This window comes from Misgurnus anguillicaudatus, chromosome 13 (assembly GCF_027580225.2).
Source record: "Misgurnus anguillicaudatus chromosome 13, ASM2758022v2, whole genome shotgun sequence".
Lineage (NCBI taxonomy): Eukaryota > Metazoa > Chordata > Actinopteri > Cypriniformes > Cobitidae > Misgurnus > Misgurnus anguillicaudatus.
Genome location: NC_073349.2, coordinates 10002147 through 10021744, shown reverse-complemented (window position 1 = coordinate 10021744; position 19598 = coordinate 10002147). Strand labels below are relative to the sequence as shown.

The following is a 19598-nucleotide window of genomic DNA, read 5'->3' as shown; positions in this document are numbered from 1 at the left end:
AATGCTTAGCATCTGCTGCAAACAATTTTATTATAAAGTGATCAGTCACGTGACATTTATAATTTAGGTGAAGTCATAATTCCGACGCTGCATGGGCTACCTGAGTGACTGCCATTGAGATAAATGGGAATGCTAACAAACAGCTTTATTCCGGTACCTCCTTGCTATTAGAGATATATATTTGTGTTTTATTGCAGTTTGGATGCAGGCGTACTATATGTGTGTTTTAGACGACTACACTACAATTTAACTCCGGACATACGCTGCTCTCTTAGCTCAGCTCATGGTGAACGCTGCGCTGGTATTTCCTGTTTACGCTGTGACAGAAACGCCCTTTGAACTTTTTTAACATCCACTCCCTCAGGACACCCCCAATCTGCGCCGCGGCCCCCTGTCCAACTCTCTCAGCATCCTTTTGTGTCCGGACAGAGCAAATAATACAATCAGCTCGGTCTAATCTAACTGAGACGAGACTCTTTTGTGCTTGTGTGAGAAACTAAACACCTGGGCAAGACTTCCAGCCCTATGATGATAAATGAGCTGGTGTCAGTAGCAAGTCACAACTGTGTGTGCTGAAATCAACAGACGTCTCTTTCAGTTTAGTTAAATAAGGAAAAAACAGAGTAATGACCCTGATGTATTCACAGGAAAGCTCTTCTACGTTCTTCCATCGGGGAAGAAAGACATTTAAAATGTTGTCCAATGGTAGTTAGATGGGATTTAAACCTCACATAACACACGCTGTTTCCGCTTATCTCGTGGGATTCTTGAGTACCTATATAGTAGTATTAAATTCTTCATATATTCAAAGTTTAGTTTTGTTTTATAAAAGACAGATCAGCTGTACCGATTCTTTTAGAATAAACCTAAGCTTCTGGAAGAGTACTACTAGTCACAAACAAGCAACACACACAAAACATTACCCCACTATCTCTGGATAACTTATGTTTCACTACATGTTCGTCATACATTATATGCACTTACGCGTCGATTGCCAACAAAACACAGACATTTGATGCAGTTTTACTTACCGCCTGCGACTACATTTAAACAAAATCACGCTTTAGACAAACACACACACACACACACACACACACAACTCCACTGCTACCCCGGATAAACAAACTATATCCATTGTTTCTATAATGCTGGGTTTATTGGGAAGCTGAACAAGCTTAAATTTCCCCATAAACAACAGCGCACTTCTTTGGTGACGTTGATTTCATATCAGCTTTTGGTTGGTGTGTTCATGCCCTATTCTGGTTAAAGTGCCCATATAAGGACTTCCACTGTACTTCCTGCACTGAAATTGGCCATAAAAGAAATAAAGCAAGATTGTTACGTAAGAATCTTTCTTGTTCAAAAAAACTTGCTAAAACTTGTAAGAACTCTGGCGCAGTGCATTCGAGACTGAAATACATTATACACCCAATGGCCTTTTTGACACTTTGCCAAAGTTTAGCCTAAGGAATCCAACTCTTAAACCGTGTTAATAAGTCAGGATGCATGAAATAGCTTTAGACCCTCCCCCTATAACTCTGTCCCCGCCATTGACGAGTTAACTCATCATTTTAGAGAAAACGCTTCCCTGCCAATGATGAGTATTTCGGTTAATCAGCAATACCGCTATTATCCACCAGGTGGCTTCCGCAACTTATGCAATCCAGAAGCAACACCTCACATGAAAAAGTAAAACTCCTATATGTTTTGAGGATCGCTCTGAATCTGATCTCTATCAAAAGTCCTTCACAAAAATGGAATTATCTCAGATTTTTGAACAAATTTGCCCACATTTGAGAGGTGATAAGAAGAGAAATAATTAAGGTATTTGAGGTTTTTGAAAGCAGAGGGTCTGTTCTTTCATTTGATATATTGTATGTTTATATATTTAAAAAAAAAAAAACTTCTTCTGGAAGGCATTCAACTTTTGTGAAAATCATGAAAAATGCTGGCACTGGCTGGCACCTTTTTTTAAAATGCTGGCGGGGAAAGAGTTTAAGGGACACTCCACTTTTTTGTAAATATGCTCATTTTCCAGCTCCCCTAAAGTTAAACATTTGATTTTTACCATTTTGGAATCCATTCAGATGATCTCCGGGTCTGGCAGTATCACCCCCAGCATAGCTTAGCACAGTCCATTCAATCTGATTAGAACATACGCATTGCGCTCAAAAATAACCAAAGAGTTTCGATATTTTTCCTATTTAAAACTATTCTAACAGACTCTTCTGTAGTTACATCGTGTACTAAGGCCAACAGAAAATTTAAAGTTGTGATTTTCTAGGCCTATATGGCTAGGAACTATACTCTCATTCTGGCGTAATAATCAATGACTTTGCTGCTGTAACATGGCTGAAAATAGTCCCCTGCTATTGAACATTTCTGAAGGGGGTCGCACAACGGCCGCGCAGCGCCGCACTGTGTTAAAAAAATCGAACACAGTATACGCACACCGGCACCACCAGGTGGCGCCTGTCCAGGCACTGCTTAATATCATTGCACCTCGTGCAGCCATGTTACGGCAGCAAAGTCTTTGATTTGTTAAAAACTAAAGAAGAGTCAGGTTTTAAATAGGAAAAATATTGAAACTTTGTTTGTTTTTAGCGTGATGCTAATGGTCTGGTCAGATTCAGTGGATTATGCTGAGCTATGCTGGGAGAGGTACCGCCGGACCCGGAGATCTGCTGAATGGATTCCAAAATGGTAAAAATCAAATGAGGAGCTGGAAAATGAGCATATTTTCAAAAAAGTGGAGTGTCCCTTTAAAGGTCGAACTGTTACAAACTCAAAAACACCTTTGTTATGGCAGTATTTACTTTGACACCTGTTGTTTTGGTTTTGGGGAATATTTTTGAATTTTTCCACAAATGTTTCGGATGACGTACCAAAATTGTATGCACTCCAAAAATATTGTATTTGTGCTAAGTATTTTGGCAAAGCATACATACACACTGTAACAGACCTTGTACTGCATTAATATGTTTGTATCAGTAAAGTTGCAAACTTGTCAAACTTTATCAATTGAGGGAAAGCAGGATGAGTTTCGAGGAGACAGGCCTGAAATGATGTATTTACTCAATAGTTGGTTAACATTTAGCCGGGAGGCAGTTAGACACAATGGATGAGAAAGACCACAGCGGGGAGAGAGTGAAGAGAGAGAGAAGATCTGGCTGTGAAGAATGTAAAAAGCTTTTGATTGAGAGGAGCCGGACAGCCACTTATGGAGAACAAAGGGTTTGAGTAAAAGACTGTGAGGAATAAGGTGTTGTCAAGTGTTGAAAAAGTGCATGAGAGACGAAAGGTTGTATCTTGTTTAATATATGAGTTAAAGCACTTTTTAGTACTTCTTTTAGTTTATTTTTGCTATATCTGCATACACTGTAAAATTTAATACACTTACATTCTTAAGATTAATCAATTTTAATTTACAATTAATTTGAACTTTCGTGACTAGTGAGATGTTGCTGTGAATTATAAAAATAGAGCTGAAATAACTTAAGCTGGTTTAGCTTTGTTTGTATATTTTATAGCGGCTCCTCACTAGTCGGGAAGGTTAAAAAAAGATTGGCAATTCAAGTTAATTAAATTACACAATAATTCACAGTCAAGTTGTTTATGCATAAACTTGTTTTAATAAATTTATTAAACAACATTTTGTAATCCATCATCTTAAATTTATAATAATGCACCTTAAAATAATTACATTGTGCATCTTAATCAAATGTGTGTTGTTTCAAAAATATTTTTACTAGAAAACAAGACTGATTCAGTAACTCTTAATACCTCTCTTACTTTGGGGAAGTATTGTTTCACACACTGAGAGTCTATCTGATTTGAGTCGACTGGATTGAGACTGGTCCAGGGGAGTGGCGATCCAAGTTTTTTAGTGTGTGTGTGCGTATTTGTGTGTTACGATCTCAAGACTCACATTCTTGCTACTGTAACCCCCCCTTCTCCCGTCCTTCTCACCCTCCCTTTCTCCTTTCCTCCTTCGCTCTCTGTCTCTCTCCGTACCACTCCATAATTTAAAGATCGCGTGGTGGCGGTGAGATTTTAACAACCTGAAGAATTACAAAGAGACATCGGTTGGAGTCGGAATTTGGGGCATTGCCTTCTCTTCGATTTGGATCTTTTTGGCGATTTCATTTCCTCTGGGGTTTTAGTTTAGGGAGGTGCTGTCTAGGACCCCAAGTACCCTTACAGATCGACGAGTGTGCCAACTCTGGGTATGCCAGGAGTAAGTATGATTGCTGAATACATGATTTCTTTCTAGCAGATTGTATTGATACATAATACACACTGTGTCAGGTGCATGTGAGTCGAGATGCAGGTGTATCTTCAATAGAAAGTGCAGTGTCTTACTGAAAAGTCATTTTTTTATAACTAAAATAAATATATTATCATGTCACTTGATGAAAACCTGTATCACTTAGGTTTGAATGAAGGATGCATGTTAATGTAGATGTTATGTTGCTTGTGTAGCTGTTCATCTGAAGTGGTTTTGCTGGTTCTTAAGTAATTTAATTGCTTGTTGTTTCAGTAGTTGTGTGTAAGATAGGTCACTAACAAGGTCAAGGACTAAAAAAAGGGTCAAAAATGGTCCCTAGCTGCCTACCCTTTAAAAATGCCCTCGTATGTACCATTTAGGTACAGATACTGTATGTATACATTTGGTACCAATATGTACATTTAAGGTACTAATATGACCTATTTAGGTGCAAATGTGTACTTTTTGAAAGGGTGCCGCCCCGGTGGCAATTTTTTGACCACAGTTTTGTGAGCCGGCAGGTTTAAGGAAACCGCTATCTTGGCAGACTTGAGATTATAATGCATACACAATGTAGCACTACAATCTAGATGAGTCTAAAGATCTGTAGGTGGTTTATATCATCAATAACCCAAACATACAGATTTAACATCTTGTGTTTGTTTGTTTATAGTTTATTCATGATTTTGTGTTGTGTATTGATGTTGTGCGTTTATTAAGCTCTACAGGTCTTGTGGTATTTACAGCAACACGTGTTTGACACTAATGTATGCATGCATGAAATAACACATGCATGTTCTTATATACTGTACATGCATTACACACGCGTGTACTGATCAATTATGGGCACAATCATAATCACGATTACTCTTTGACTTTGAAAATATGCATTTATTTAAGCTTTGAAGTGCCTTACAAACACATCAGTCCAGCAGCATGCAATATATATTTTAATCGCACAATAATTGTTTTAGCAAAAACAATTAATTGCACCGCCCTATACACAAGTGTGTGCTACATTTAAGTAAACAGCAATGCATGCATATTTTTATTCAAACTAATTATATCACTACTTATAATGTAAATAAAGTGTTTGTATGTCTCATGCATGCATGCGTTTGCTGCTTCTTTACTTCTTTGGTGTATGTGTGTGGGCGATAGATAAGTGAATGCAATTGTGCTGGTATTGTTAAAACGCTCTGTTAATATTGCTGCAACTTTCTGATAACGTTGCTACAGCAGATCGTAGTGCATTCCTGTTTTTCCGCTCTTGCTGGAACACACTGTCTGTTCAACCTTTCCTGTTTCTCCTAGACACTACACCACAACGGCCTGGATAGTGTGTCTGTGTGTGTGCACATTGTTGTTCGTAATCAAAACAGTCACAAGCAGCTCTCTGGTACTCAAACAATTCACCTAGAGCAGTAATAATTATTAAATGTGTTACTGCATTATATTTCTTTACTGAATGGTAAATGGACACATTGTCTTGCCAGATTTCTTCTTATTTGTATGTATGACCTAATTTTTCAAGAAAATGAGAAAAATATTTTGTCAGGCTTGGCACACTGTACTTGAAGAGGATCTCATGTTTAACTTTCTAATATATTACACTACAATACAGGAATACATGGAAAGCAACATGATGTATGTTTATGACTTTAGTGTATGCAAATGTATTTCTTTTAACAATTAGCTTGATTTGGTTTGTGTATACACATGCATATATTTATGTGTGTGTGCATACATTTGATTACAAAACCTAGTAAACTGCCCACATAGATAGCAAAAATCTGACCTTTTTCATGTTTAAGTGCTATAATTGGGTCCCTAGTGCTTTAAGCAACCTATAAAATGTGAAAAAGATTAACCTAGTGACTTAATTTTTGTAAACCATTCTCTGCAAGCATGTTGAAAAAATAGGTAATTGAAATTTGGTTCCCCTTGTGATGTCAGAAAGGGGATAATACCGCCCCTTAATCTGCACTATCCAAACACAGCACTGGCATTTAGTGCAGAAATCAGCTTATTTGCATTTAAAAGGGCACGCCCAAAAACAGCACATTTTTGCTCACACCTACAAAGTGGCAATTTTAACATGATATAATAAATGATCTATATGATATTTTGAGCTTAAACTGCACATACATACTCACCAAAAATATTTATTTGACATCCTAAAAAGTCTTATGAAATGTCCCCTTTAAGACATCTTAGCCCACACTTAATATAAAGGCTTTTTTGTAGATATCTTACATCAATCAGGGGTCACCAATCCTGGTGAGGGCCGGTGTCTCTGCAGAGTTTAGGTCCAACCCTAATCAAACACACCTGAAGAACCTAAATTAGCTGGTTCAGGTGTGTTTGATTAGGGTTGGAGCTAAACTCTAGAGACACCGGCCCTCCAGGACCAGGATTGGTGACCCCTGTCTTACACTGTCAATCTTAGTATGAATTACAGACCGCATGCTACATTTTAAAACAATTTTTGTGTTAACAGCATTTATTTCTGTATTTCAGAGACCCTACTCAAAGATGGCAGCCTGCTCCTGGATCCAAGGCGGCCATGTTGGTAAAAGTTAACAGCATTGGTAGAAACCAGTCACTGGGTCCTGCAACTGCCCAACACCTCCTTCGCTTCAGCCCTACACAATTCACTACACCCAAGCAAGGTTACACAACGCAACCCGACAGAAGCGGTCTGCTCAACAAAATGTCCATCCCTGGAGACTCCAAGCAGGGTTATCACATAAAAAAGTCAGATAATGCCAACTTCTGTCTGGTTCTGCCCACTTCCGGCTCTTCCTCGTACCCTGGCCACCAACGATCTTCTGCAGGTACACCTCGCCCCTCCTCCCCTCAGTACGGAGCCACACCCACAACACCCATCTACGATGAACCCCCACTCTTGGACCCACCCATTTATGATGAACCCCCAGTGGAGATGGAAGTAGAGGGGGCGCATCACTTAAACCGAGGTCCCAATCACAGTCATTCACGAATTGCCCAGCCTCCTAAACTTCTTCAGTTCCCCCAGTCCAAACACACATCCAGCTCTTCAGCTAGTGAGTATAGTCCGGCTGGCCGAGAGTGCATCAAACACATGGTGAACGTAGATGTGTCAACATCTACCTCCAAGCACCAGCACCAAACCTCAAATTCCAGTGAGATTGCTCTAAACCCATCCAATCCTCAAATCCGGCCCCAGTCTCCCATCACTCCCCAAATTAAAAAGGAAGCCTCTCTGGAAAAGAAGCAATCATGGAGGCTTTTAGAGCCTCGCCATAGCCGTCAAAGCAGCTTGGCCTCTCAGGAATACCCAGGCCCGGCTGCTGTCACGTATCAGGACTCCGGATACTCTACCGGGCCGTCCCCGAGCCTACGGAGGAAGAACCGACGCCGTGCAGCTATGGGTGCTGGGTCAGGAAGGCCCGGGTCCGTGGGCAGCAGCGGAGAGTTGAGCGCACTGAACGAGAAGTTGATGGCAGAAATGAGGGCGGTGGTTAACCGTTCCAACACGATTCATGGAAGCAAGGCCAGTCTGGACACTGAGGTGGGATCGGAGGCTTCTGGGAGTACCACGCGCTCCCCTCTGAGTTCATTAAAGATGGGCGCAAGAGGAGGTGGAGTGTTGGGGTCCAGGGAAGATGTAACATCATTGTATAGGGGTGGTGTTAGCAATCACGGTGATGTACTGGTTACGGATGTACTTGCAAGCCGGCAGAAAAGGACATATGAGAAAGTGGATTCGCTGGAGAAGAGTGGGACATCGCAAACCAGCTTGTCCTCTCCAGAACTACCCAGGTCGCCCTCACAGGTACGAAAACATAATTACAGATATCCAAATTTTTCTTTTGTTACCATCATCTCATGCCCCTTCTCCTTTTCATAATAACATGAGGCACCCGCTGTGTTTTATAGTCTCTAAGAGTGGAAAAGCAAAACACGCTTCCCATCCGGTTGTTGTAGAAACTATTCAGGAGATGGCGAGGCTTAGGCTTTCCTGAGATGGAGAGGGTGTGAATGTTTTATTCTAGGAAGAGTGAGTGTATGTGTATTCATGTGGAATTACATGGATTAGGGGGATTGTACAAAGTTTGGCTGTTGTTTTGCTCATGAAAGAGCATGTGAGGAAAATGCAAGACCATTAATCCAGCAAGGCATATAAAAGTGATCATATGTTTATTTGTGAGTGAGTGTGTGTTTGTTTGTGCTAGATGCACATATGGGAATCGAGTTGGATGTAGGTCAGTGTTGAGCTTGAGAACCAAATTATTGTATTTGAATGAATGTAAGTACGTGATTGAGACCATGTACTTTGATCACGACGAAGTTAGGTGACCAACAAAGGTTTAATATCTCCAACCACATTCCATAGGAAACAAAGGTGAAAGGTGACTCGATTATAAGGTTACATCTTTTTTTTAAAGGTACCCCGTTTATAAACACAAGTATGGTTTAAAAGATTCATAATGGGATTGTCAATATTAATGTAAAAATAAAAACATACTAGTTTTATAACACATACAGTATTATTTCTTTTGATTATCTGAACCTTTGTTTTGCCAAACCAGGGAGCGGATTGAAACACACCCTTGACTTCAGTTTGACCCTTAGGTAGCATTGTGCTGGCTGATTTTGGAAAAACACTGGAAAAACTGGAACATGAATTAACCTTTAGTCTGGACAGTGGACCCCACCAGAAACAACTTCTGTTTTTAAAAACATAACAGAAAAACAGGTCCTAGTCCTGTTGGCAGAATCATTGAGGATAGTGTCCCCTCAATTACACAGCCAGTTGCGTTTCTTGTGCAGACAGTCGGTTCTTACACCTCGCAGTGATTTTGTACATTTGGGTAATGTGTTTAAATGTGTGTGCTGACAGATCCATTTGTCTTTAGTGTAATTCTGCACATGTGGTTTAACTTCTCCTGGGGAGCATGAGGGAGTTGGTGGAGTTCATATTATGGATCTTAATACACTGAGAGGTTGTCATCAATCAAATGATCGTAAACGATTCAATTAATTTTACCCACAACTGCATCTAACCAAAATGGCGGTATCGTAACATTACAGCACATTAAAGGGACACTCCACTTTTTTTGAAAATATGCTCATTTTCCAGCTCCCCTAGAGATAAACATTTGATTTTTACCGTTTTGGAATCCATTCAGCTGATCTCCGGGTCTGGCGGTACCACTTTTGGCATGGCTTGGCATGGTCTATTGAATCTGATTAGACCATTGGCATCGCGCTAAAAAATAACAGAAGAGTTTGGATATTTTTCCTATTTAAAATTTGACCATTCTGAAGTTACATCGTGTACAAAGACCGACGGAAAATTAAATGTTGTTTTTCTAGGCAGATAGGCTAGGAACTATACTCTCATTCTAGCATAATAATCAAAGACTTTGCTGCCGTAACATGGCTGCAGGAGGCGCAATGATATTACGCAGCAGCCGAAAATAGTCCCCTGCTATTGAAAGTTACCAACATTGTGTAAACTGGTTACAACTCAAGGTCACTTAGATTCTGGCACTATGGTTTTTCTATTCATGTCTCTGAAAATAAATCTTGCATGCGACACAACCCGACACGTTAATTCTGCCATTATTATAGTCACATGAAGAGCCAATGAGGGATGACAGGTTATAAGCATGATGTCATGCACATGTGATGAGGTACACATTTGGCCTGTTACATTAGTGGTCTTGTAATGTATGGGTTACCAAACATGCCTTGGCAATCCCTGGCATTACGTCAATGTGACACCGTGCCCTTAACAATATGAATTGAACAATGTGGTCATATTTAATAATAAGAATAGAGATTTCTGGACATTAGAGTCGGTTCTCTCTCCAACAGGATGTAAGAAGGTTTCTCTGAACCAAATCCTTGAGTCAACGTTTCCAACCTCACAAATCTACATTTACATTTATTAAAGTGTATTTTAATCAGAGAAAGGGGGAAAGTGAGAAAGGGAGAAAGAGAGAAACTAATGATGAGGTTAATGAGGCATGTGAGGAAACCTACTGCAAGCTGCTAAAGGAGGCTGAATAGATAAAATCTCTGTATAAATAGGCTGGTTTTAGGTTTACTTGACCCCAATGAGATGCGTATCTTAAGAAACGTTTACATTAGATCCATTCTTGCATTCAAAACCACTGTGTAATGGGATGGAACCATATTATAGAGGTCACTGAATGAAACAGTAAGGCAGAGGCCCCTGAGACGGCTTTTAAAAAGCTAGACTAATGTTAACTTTACACATCATCTGAAGAATTTAATACTCATAGCAGAACGCTCAAACAATTGTGGGACGCAACATAAGGGCCAAAAATGTCCATAAATGTACTGGTGAGGTAAAAGAGGAAAGATTTTCAAGGCCCTGTTTACACTTGATTTTAAAGGGAATCTATTTCATTGCTAAAAAACAAGATTATTGTGTGTATTTGGTATAGTACAATGTGTTCGCGTGTTCCACATTTTCCACATAACCGTACATTTTTGTAGCTCCAGATTTCACTCTCTTCCTGAAACGCACTGATTTTGTACAAAACTCATTGATTTGAAAGGCGCTGTGTTCCTGATTGGCCAGCTAATCTGTACGTTGTGATTGGTCGGAATACCTCTGACGTCAGCCGGAAATGTGACGCTCCTTACCATGTTTGAAAGATTCACTCACAATGCAATGCTAACAGGAGTTAATTTACAGGCTGTGAGTCAGAAGCAGGAGGAATTGACCTATGGCTAAGCCACGCCCCCAAACGTGATGAGCCAATCACAGTGCGCATAGCAACTCAATACACTCGTACATTCTTTCCTTCCACGTCCATTGAAATGCATTGCAGTTAGTCAATTTTCATTCGTTTTTTCTTGTCATTTTACATGCAACTCCGTCACTAGGTATCCCTAAACGCTGGGTGACAGTGTATATTTTTTAACCCTTTCCCAAACCACTGTGTCTGCTTAATCCAGATTAAGTTATGCGGTAGACCACAACACCAACTAAACGTGAATAAATTAAACAAGGATGTCTACATCTGTTCTAAGGTAAGTCAACAACGTATTTGAACATTATCTTTAACATTTCTAACGTAACGTTAGCCTAACATTAGAAAACATTAACGTTAGCTTCTAGCTGCGTTGTACATCATGTCACTTAGCTTCATTAAGGTATCTGTAAATAACCGGTTGTTAATGTTATTTGTTATTTGTAATAGCAATATTGTAATAGCAATGCTATCTCCTACTGTGACAGCTGCCATAGCGTATATCACCGAATGTTGATTGTTTGTCCGAGTGAGTGGAGGGGCGTGGCTTTGCCATAGGTCAATTATGATAATGTCGGTCTGTACTACATCACCAATCCCAGAAAATTAATAGTTGCTTGCAATCCGTGTGTTTTTTGTAGTCAAAGAAAAGAGATTTACATTGGAGACAATAACTCGCGTCATTGTTTAATTTGGATATGTTTGTTCCTTTTGCATATTGTTAACATGTACTACTACACACTTACACACCAAAGGAAATGTAAAATCGTGAATCGGACAATAGGTGCTCTTTAAGAAAAAGCGCGAATCCTCTTTTGACGTAAAAAAATGACTGTCAGGATTTACAAAAGACATGCATTGAAAAATTAGAGCTGAAGAGGTGTGGACAGCAACAGTTGATTTTATGATTGACCTTATTGCATATGAATTTGTATGAGTTTCCCTTATGCAAAATTTATCAATCACGCAATGCGATTGATTTACTAAAGTTTGCACTCGTAATTTACTGGGAAGCAGAAATGTTTGATGTTTGGATGCGATTTCCATTTTGGGTCACCTATTTAGGGACCAAGACTAATCCATGGTTTCTGCTGGGAGAGTGAGTCAGCCAATCAGCTGCAACCTACGCAACATATGCACTCACATTCAAGTTCATCATACAGCATTGAGGATGCAAAAACGTTAGAAGAATTTCATTGCAAAATACTGACATCATGTTTCTTTTTCTCACAGACAGCAACACTGGAATCCAAAACTCAGCAGAACGCCTCGTCCCAGAACTGCGAGCATGACAGAGCGGTTCACGAAACCCCTCACATCAGCCGTAAAAACAACACCAACAGCCCCCCTCCTGGTTACCAATACCCATATACCACCCTATGCAAGCCTCCGCTGGACGCCAACATGGAGGACTGGGCGAGCAAGAACCTCAACCAGCACACGCAAGGTCTTTTCCGCCGACGGGTCTCCATCGCTAACATGCTATCCTGGAACCGTAGTTCTATTAAGAAACCCATGCTGATCACCAGCGATCGAGTCGTCAAGAAGGAAGCCTGCGAGATGTTTAAGCTGGTCCAGGCCTACATGGGAGACCGGCCTGCCAGGTTGGACAGAAGACACGCTGCCCTTCAGGTGGTAACCAAGTGTTGGGGAATGCAGGGCCTGAGGGACGAGCTGTACGTCCAACTGGTGCGACAGACCACCGATAACTCGGGTTTGAGAAGCCTGGAGGCCGGCTGGGAGCTAATGGCCATCAGCCTGGCGTTCTTCTCGCCCTCGCCTAAATTTAGACGATACCTGGAAGGCTACATTCAGAGACATCTTGAGCCCAGTAACGATAAGAAAAGTAAGCATGCCTAGGAAGTGTGTGTCTTTTCTTTCTGTGTGGCTCCGAAAAGTCCTTAAGAGGTCACTTAAGTGCAGATGGGCTAGTTCAGGGTTTTGTATTTGTTTATAGCACAGAAAACGGATACACACAGGGAAGTGTTTATGTTATGGATTCAAACCCTGGAACGCTCATATCAATATAAACCGTGCCAATATTGGTTACGTTGCTAAAATTACAATGGCACACTGCCTAATAAAACAGGATGTAACGCTGAGGAAGAGAAAAATAAAACGCAGGGGTCGCTGCAGGTCACATAACAGCCATGTATTTTTCTAAAGGGCTATTGGAGTGATTGGTGTGTAATTGTTTTATTGTGTTTGACAGTCCTTCAACATATCATGGAACAGCAAGACATCAAAAACAAGAAGAATTCAAAGTCCAGGAAGAAGAGGAAACAGAACAATGAGGAAGAGGAAGAGAAGGGTGAGTTTTAATGTGGAACGACTCTTATCATACATACACACACAAAAAGACAACGTTAGTACAGTTGTTGGTACCTATGCATTATAAATTCTGATCAACTGTTTAAATACAAAGCATCTTAAAGGGACAGAAAGTAGGGTTTTAAGTCTTTTATTAATCAAAATCAATGTCTTTATTCATAAATATGTCCTCGTTGGTGTCAAATGACCTCTGCCGGTGATCTGACTTTTCTTTATAAACTTAGAATTTCTTCTTTTTATTTACATTTAACGGGTAAGTCCAAGCAGGCTTCCGTGTCGTTTCGCAGTATTGAAAAACTATAATAGCAGAGAGGGACAATAACCACTAGCCTACCAACGCATTTTCATTCAGAACACGGGAACTAGCTGAAACGAACAAAGAGATCAGTGAGTACACAACGGCTACCGTAGTTGCAACACGCATTTGGAAAAGCGAGGCGCTAGAGAGCACTATTCGTTTGAATGCAAAATACAATTTCACCACTAGATGGGGGTAAATCCTACTTATTGCCCCTTTAAAGGGATACAATGAATACATGATTTACTCATCCTCAAGCCATCCTCGATGTATTTGATTATCCTTTTTAGACTAACACAATCAGAGTTTTATTAGAAAATGTCCTTGCTGTTCCAAGCTTTATAATGGTAGTAAATGGTGCTTTTGATTTGAAGCCCGAAAAAGTCCATCCGTCCTTCACAGAAGTAATCCACTAGGCTTCAGGGGGTTAATAAAATCTTCTGAGGGAAATCAATGTGATTGTAAGAAAAATAAACTTTACGAAATAAAATAACTAGCTTCAGAAGCACCATTAACTACCATTATCAAGCTTCAAATGCATCTCAGACCACCTCCTGAAGTGGTTTGAGCAATCGACTTTAAAGTGCACCTATTTAATTGCTAAAAAACAACATTATTTTGTGTATTTGGTTTAATACCATGTGTTCGTGTGGTTTATGGTTAAAAAAACACATTATTTTCCACATACCGTACATTTTTGTAGCTCCAGATTTCACTCTCTTCCTGAAACGCACGGATTTGAAAAGTGTCCCTGATTGGCCAGATAATCTGTATGTTGTGATTGGCCTGAATACCTCTGACATAAGCCGGAAATGTGACGCTCCTTACCATGTTTGAAAGATTCGCTCACAATGCAATGCTAACAGGAGTTAACTTACAGGGAGTCCGAAGTGGGAGGAATTATGATAATGTCGGTCTTGTCTACATCAGCAATCCCAGGAAGTAAACTGTTGCCTACAATCCGTGTGTTTGTTGTAGTCCAAGAAAAGACATTTAAATTGGAGATGATAACTCGCGTCATTGTTTATTTTGGGGTTTGTACCTTTTGCATATCGTTAATACACACTTACACACCAAAGGAAATGTAAAAACGTGATTCGGACCATAGGTGCCCTTTAAATCCGTCTTGAGACATTTTTGAGGGCTTTTAAAAAAGTCCCCAAATGTTGGCATTCCTTTTAACTTTAGTACATAAATTCAGGGTCAAAGTCCTAAAAAATGTATAAAGCATGTCATGATAACAGCCCAAACTTTTGCGATCCAGGCAATTCCTGATTAATGAATGCAACTCCACATTATTTTCCTCTGAAAGGTCTTGTTCACTTGGACATGCATCACTTTGCACATTAAAGATCCTGTTCTTTCTGTGTTTTTGAAGCTTTGATTGTGTTTATAGTGGGCAATATAACATGTATTTATGTTTCACATGTAAAAAAAAAACGCGGTATTTTCACGCAATTTACTTATCTGTATAGCGCTGTTTTCACTGTCCTAAAAACAGGCTGATGTCTTGTTCTATGAAGTCCCTCCTTCAGAAATACGTAACGAGTTCTGATTGTGTAGTTTGTTTAGTGTGTTGTGATTCGATAGCAGCTTAGCTTACCGTTAGCTTAGCTGCCGACTGACGTATTCCTGTGGGCAGAGTTTAGTCAAAAAACTGTTCTAGTAATGTCATTAAAGCAGGAAGTAGAGGGCTGTAGTCCAAACCGGCCGTTCGCTGTAGGCTTTGAAAGGCGAATTCTGTTAAAGAAAATATATCACCTGGCACTGAACTTTGAGCTTTTTGAGCTAACCAGAGTTTAAAAAATGGGATCAGAAAGAACGTGACCTTTATACTAAATGCATTACAAAGTATGTTACATGCTGTAAGTCTATGCATCTAATCTTCAATAACACACAGATGATGTCATGGGTGTTTAGTGTGCAAAGATAATAGGGGAAGATTCCTGCAGTTTTTATCAAGGTACTCCAAAGTATGTGGGTAGATGACTCTTATAAATTCAGACATTCCCAATTATACTGCAGAGCATTGAGTTTTAATGATGCCCATTGTCTGATAACAGAGAGGAGAAGATACAGGAAAGGAGAAACCAGTTGACCCAGTACAGAAAGACAGTACTCCCCTACACTTTATTTTCTCACTCGCTCGCTTTCTTTAAAGGGAAGATTAAAGCTTCGAACAACAAGACTTTCTGCAAATCCCACGCTTCTTTGGCCAACCGCCAGAGAGAGCGAAGGGGGGGGGGGGGTTTGGGATGAGAGGCAACAGAGATCCTGAGAACGCCTTTCAGTCTTAAACCGAGAGTGACTGGAAATGGAAAGACAAAAAGGAACGGAGATGGAGACGTAAAGAACAGGACATTTTTATCAAGTTACACTCTCGGTGGCTTCCATCCAACTTAACTTTCAGTTTACTCTTTTATCTCTCTCTCTCTCTCTTTCAAACACGCAGTGAGCTTTCCTCAAGAGCCCTGATCCAAAACAAAGCGTCTGAGGAGACGGCTCTGCGTGGGCTTTTAATAATGTGGCTTCAGCCTGGCCTCGGTTAATTACACTGTGAGCTGTCTTAACATGAGACGTGCGCTTCTTCGCCAGGACCAGAGCCGTGAAATGATGAACACTATCTTTGTTTTAGGGGGACATGTAAGGCATCCTGGGGTTAACACTGAAGGACAGTTCGGCAAAAAATATTATTTCTGTCTACATGTACTTACCCGCCGTCGTTCCCAACCTGCATGCTTTTCTTTCCTTCGTGGAACATAAAAGATGTTTGATAGAATATCTCTGTCGTTAAAAAACTAAATGTTAAGCAGTGCCTGTCAGGCTCTTAAATTAATAATAAATTCATCTAATGTAGTGACAACTTGCTGTTTAAAGCAGCTTATGTAAATTTTGGTTAGTTAAGGTTATATATAATTGTTATCAGCAGATTTCTCAACTAATAATTGCAAAACTAATAATTGGAACGTTTTTCGTAATTATACTAATAATTGCAATGTTTTTCGTATTTATACTAATAATTGCGTACGTTTTTCATATTTATACTAATAATTGCAAAAGTTTTTCGTATTTATACTAATAATTGCGTACATTTTTCACATTTATACTAATAATTGCAACGTTTTTCGTATTTATACTAATAATTGTGTACGTTTTTCATATTTATATTAATAATTGCAAAAAAAATTCGTATTTATACTAATGTTTGCAAACGTTTTTCGTATTTATACTAATAATTGCAAACGTTTTTCGTATTTATACTAATAATTGCGTACGTTTTTCGTATTTATACTAATAATTGCAAATGTTTTTTGTATTTATACTAATAATTGCATCATTTTTCGTATTTATACTAATAATTGCAACGTTTTTCGTATTTATACTAATAATTGCAAACGTTTTTCATATTTATACTAATAATTGCACCATTTTTCGTATTTATACTAATAATTGCATCATTTTTCGTATTTATACTAATAATTGCATCATTTTTCGTATTTATACTAATAATTGCATCATTTTTCGTATTTATACTAATAATTGCAACGTTTGTCGTATTTATACTAATAATTGCAAACGTTTTTCATATTTATACTAATAATTGCACCATTTTTCGTATTTATACTAATAATTGCAACGTTTTTCATATTTATACTAATAATTGCAAACGTTTTTCATATTTATACTAATAATTGCAAACGTTTTTCGTATTTATACTAATAATTGTAAATTTTTCCTATTTATACTTATAATTGCAAACGTTTTTCGTATTTATATGCACACTTTACAAAAACGTTCCGCCTAATTCACAACACGTGTGTAAACACATGAGTTTGTTCTTATACTTGTTCTTACGTTAGTAAATTTGGAGTGTTCAACATGAGCGGCCGAGTGCACAAGTTTGGAAATTTACATAAGACACGCCCAAACCAGCTCCATATAAGGGCTTTCTGCAGCACAGCGCTGGTCCACAGAAAATTTTATATTAAATATTATAATGGACATCTTTTTTTATAATCAACATTATTATAGAAACGTTATAATTATAGCCTAGTATTTGATTATAGTGTATGTTATTATTGCGTACGAGGTTTTCTTGAATTTTTGCGTACATTTAGAAGAAATTTTGATACGAACGTTTTTGTTGAATCACGATTTGTTAGTGAAAACATCCATACGCACATCTCACACACAAATTTGTGCGTACGCATGCTTAATGAATGAGACCCAATACTCTCCTCCATTTTCTTATATAACCAGACATGTCTATAAGCTCTTCGCTAATTGGCTTGCGCGACAGCGAGTCACGTGAATTTCCCACTCGAGTTTTAACTTGCGTAAAAGTTGAAATGGAGGCGTATATTGAGCATTCGCAGCAATCGCTTCACCCAATTAACTTCATTCGCCGTTTTCCGGCGAGAATTATCATCTATTCGTGTCTTTGCATTGACTATGTATGTAATTTACTCATGCAGAGTTGTGCTAATAAATAAATTTGGTTTTGGTGTGCGCATACCATAAAGGAGGTCACACACCGGGAGAGAAGTGTTGCTTTGCGTCACTTGTCGGTCACTCGCAGGTATTGCACACCGGACGTGCACAGTCAATAGCGCAAACTTAGTCAGACAGAGTCTACTTTCAGAATCAAATTATGCGTTAACAGCCTATGTTAATCGTTCATGCTGCGTTCACACCAGCTGCAGTAGAGGCGTCAAGCACCAGTGATTTGAAGGTCTCGCGGCACGGTAGATGCGATTCCGCCTCATTTGGATGTCTAGTTCACTCAAATGGCTCGAATTGAGCGTTGCCGCGGCAAACGCGCAAGTTGAAAATTTTGAACTTTGGCGGAAAAACGCGTCGTGTTAACCAATCAGGAGCTTGCTCTAGTAGTGACATGATTACAGCAAGCGGAGTCGCAGAAGCCCCTCCCATGACGTGAATTTCCGCTTGAATGTCTCGATGACTAGAATTTCACCTGCGGCTTCTACGCGCGAATGAAGCGAGTAAACTCAAAATGTTTTGTAACAATTTGAGACAAATATGAGGTTATTTAATGTTAAACTATGTGCGTGCGCTCTATGGCACGGCAGGGATTTGAGCGGCGTCCAAAGTGACAGACCCCACCCGTGTGTGTACATTCATAGAAAATAATGTGTTGTATTTTTATATACATGGTGCGACGCGGCGCTTCTCGCCAGGTGTGTGACCTCCTTTAGAGTAAAGTTCATTTCTGTTTATGTCTGGTGCAGGTTATACCCAAAACTATTATTACGCTCCAAAACTACTATTTTTATTTCATCTTGACCTTTTAGTTGTTTGGAGGTCCGGGTTTAGACTGTAATAGGGTTTGTAACCACAATGAGCTACAGCAAAGTCAGAAAAACACTGCTGCATAATCCCAGGTTCCATGTGTGAAGCCAAACATTAGGAACGCTGTTATGTTTCTGGTGGATGGAGAATACAAGCGAGAGCTTCACATGGTCCCACAGTGCAGTCATGAAGTGCTGCTGTTTTTCTTTAGTGACACAAAAGATTGTTTTGGTTTGAGTGTAACTTTCCCTATAAGACGTCTGCGCCTTACTCGCTCACTGTTGTGTCTTAGTCAGGTGGACGCTTGGAATGCTTTAAAAGCGCTTAGACAATGTGGCATTAGGGTTGCTGGGCCTCACCAGCTGTCCACCAACGCCTTGTGCCCCAGGAGATGGCATTGTGAGACGGGCTGAAGTGCAGAGGCACTGGTATCCGGTCCTTTTGAAAGGAGACTTTTTTATTTTGTGTGATTTTGAGATGGGTTTTGTGGCGATGTGGCAGCCTCCTGTAGAGTAAAGGGTGCATTGTGGGTAAAAATGCCTATATGGACCAAGAGATTGTTATTTGTATGCATAACAGCCATCATACATACATTTGTGGCCACTAGAAACTATAGAAA

At 39.5% G+C, this 19598-nt stretch overlaps 1 protein-coding gene across 5 annotated transcripts in view; it reads left to right on the top strand.

Moving 5' to 3' along the window:
* Positions 1–19598, top strand: part of arhgap46b (Rho GTPase activating protein 46b) — a 96715-nt gene that overhangs the window by 62080 nt on the left and 15037 nt on the right. For 4 of the 5 annotated variants that reach the window (XM_055187936.2, XM_055187937.2, XM_055187940.2 and 1 more), the window contains 3 exons: positions 6788–8084; positions 12274–12886; positions 13253–13351. In XM_055187936.2, the coding sequence (XP_055043911.2) occupies positions 6788–8084; positions 12274–12886; positions 13253–13351 (2009 nt within the window). Of the gene's footprint in view, positions 1–3920; positions 4238–6787; positions 8085–12273; positions 12887–13252; positions 13352–19598 lie in introns of those variants that run through there. The other variant, XM_055187939.2, reaches the window with a different exon arrangement.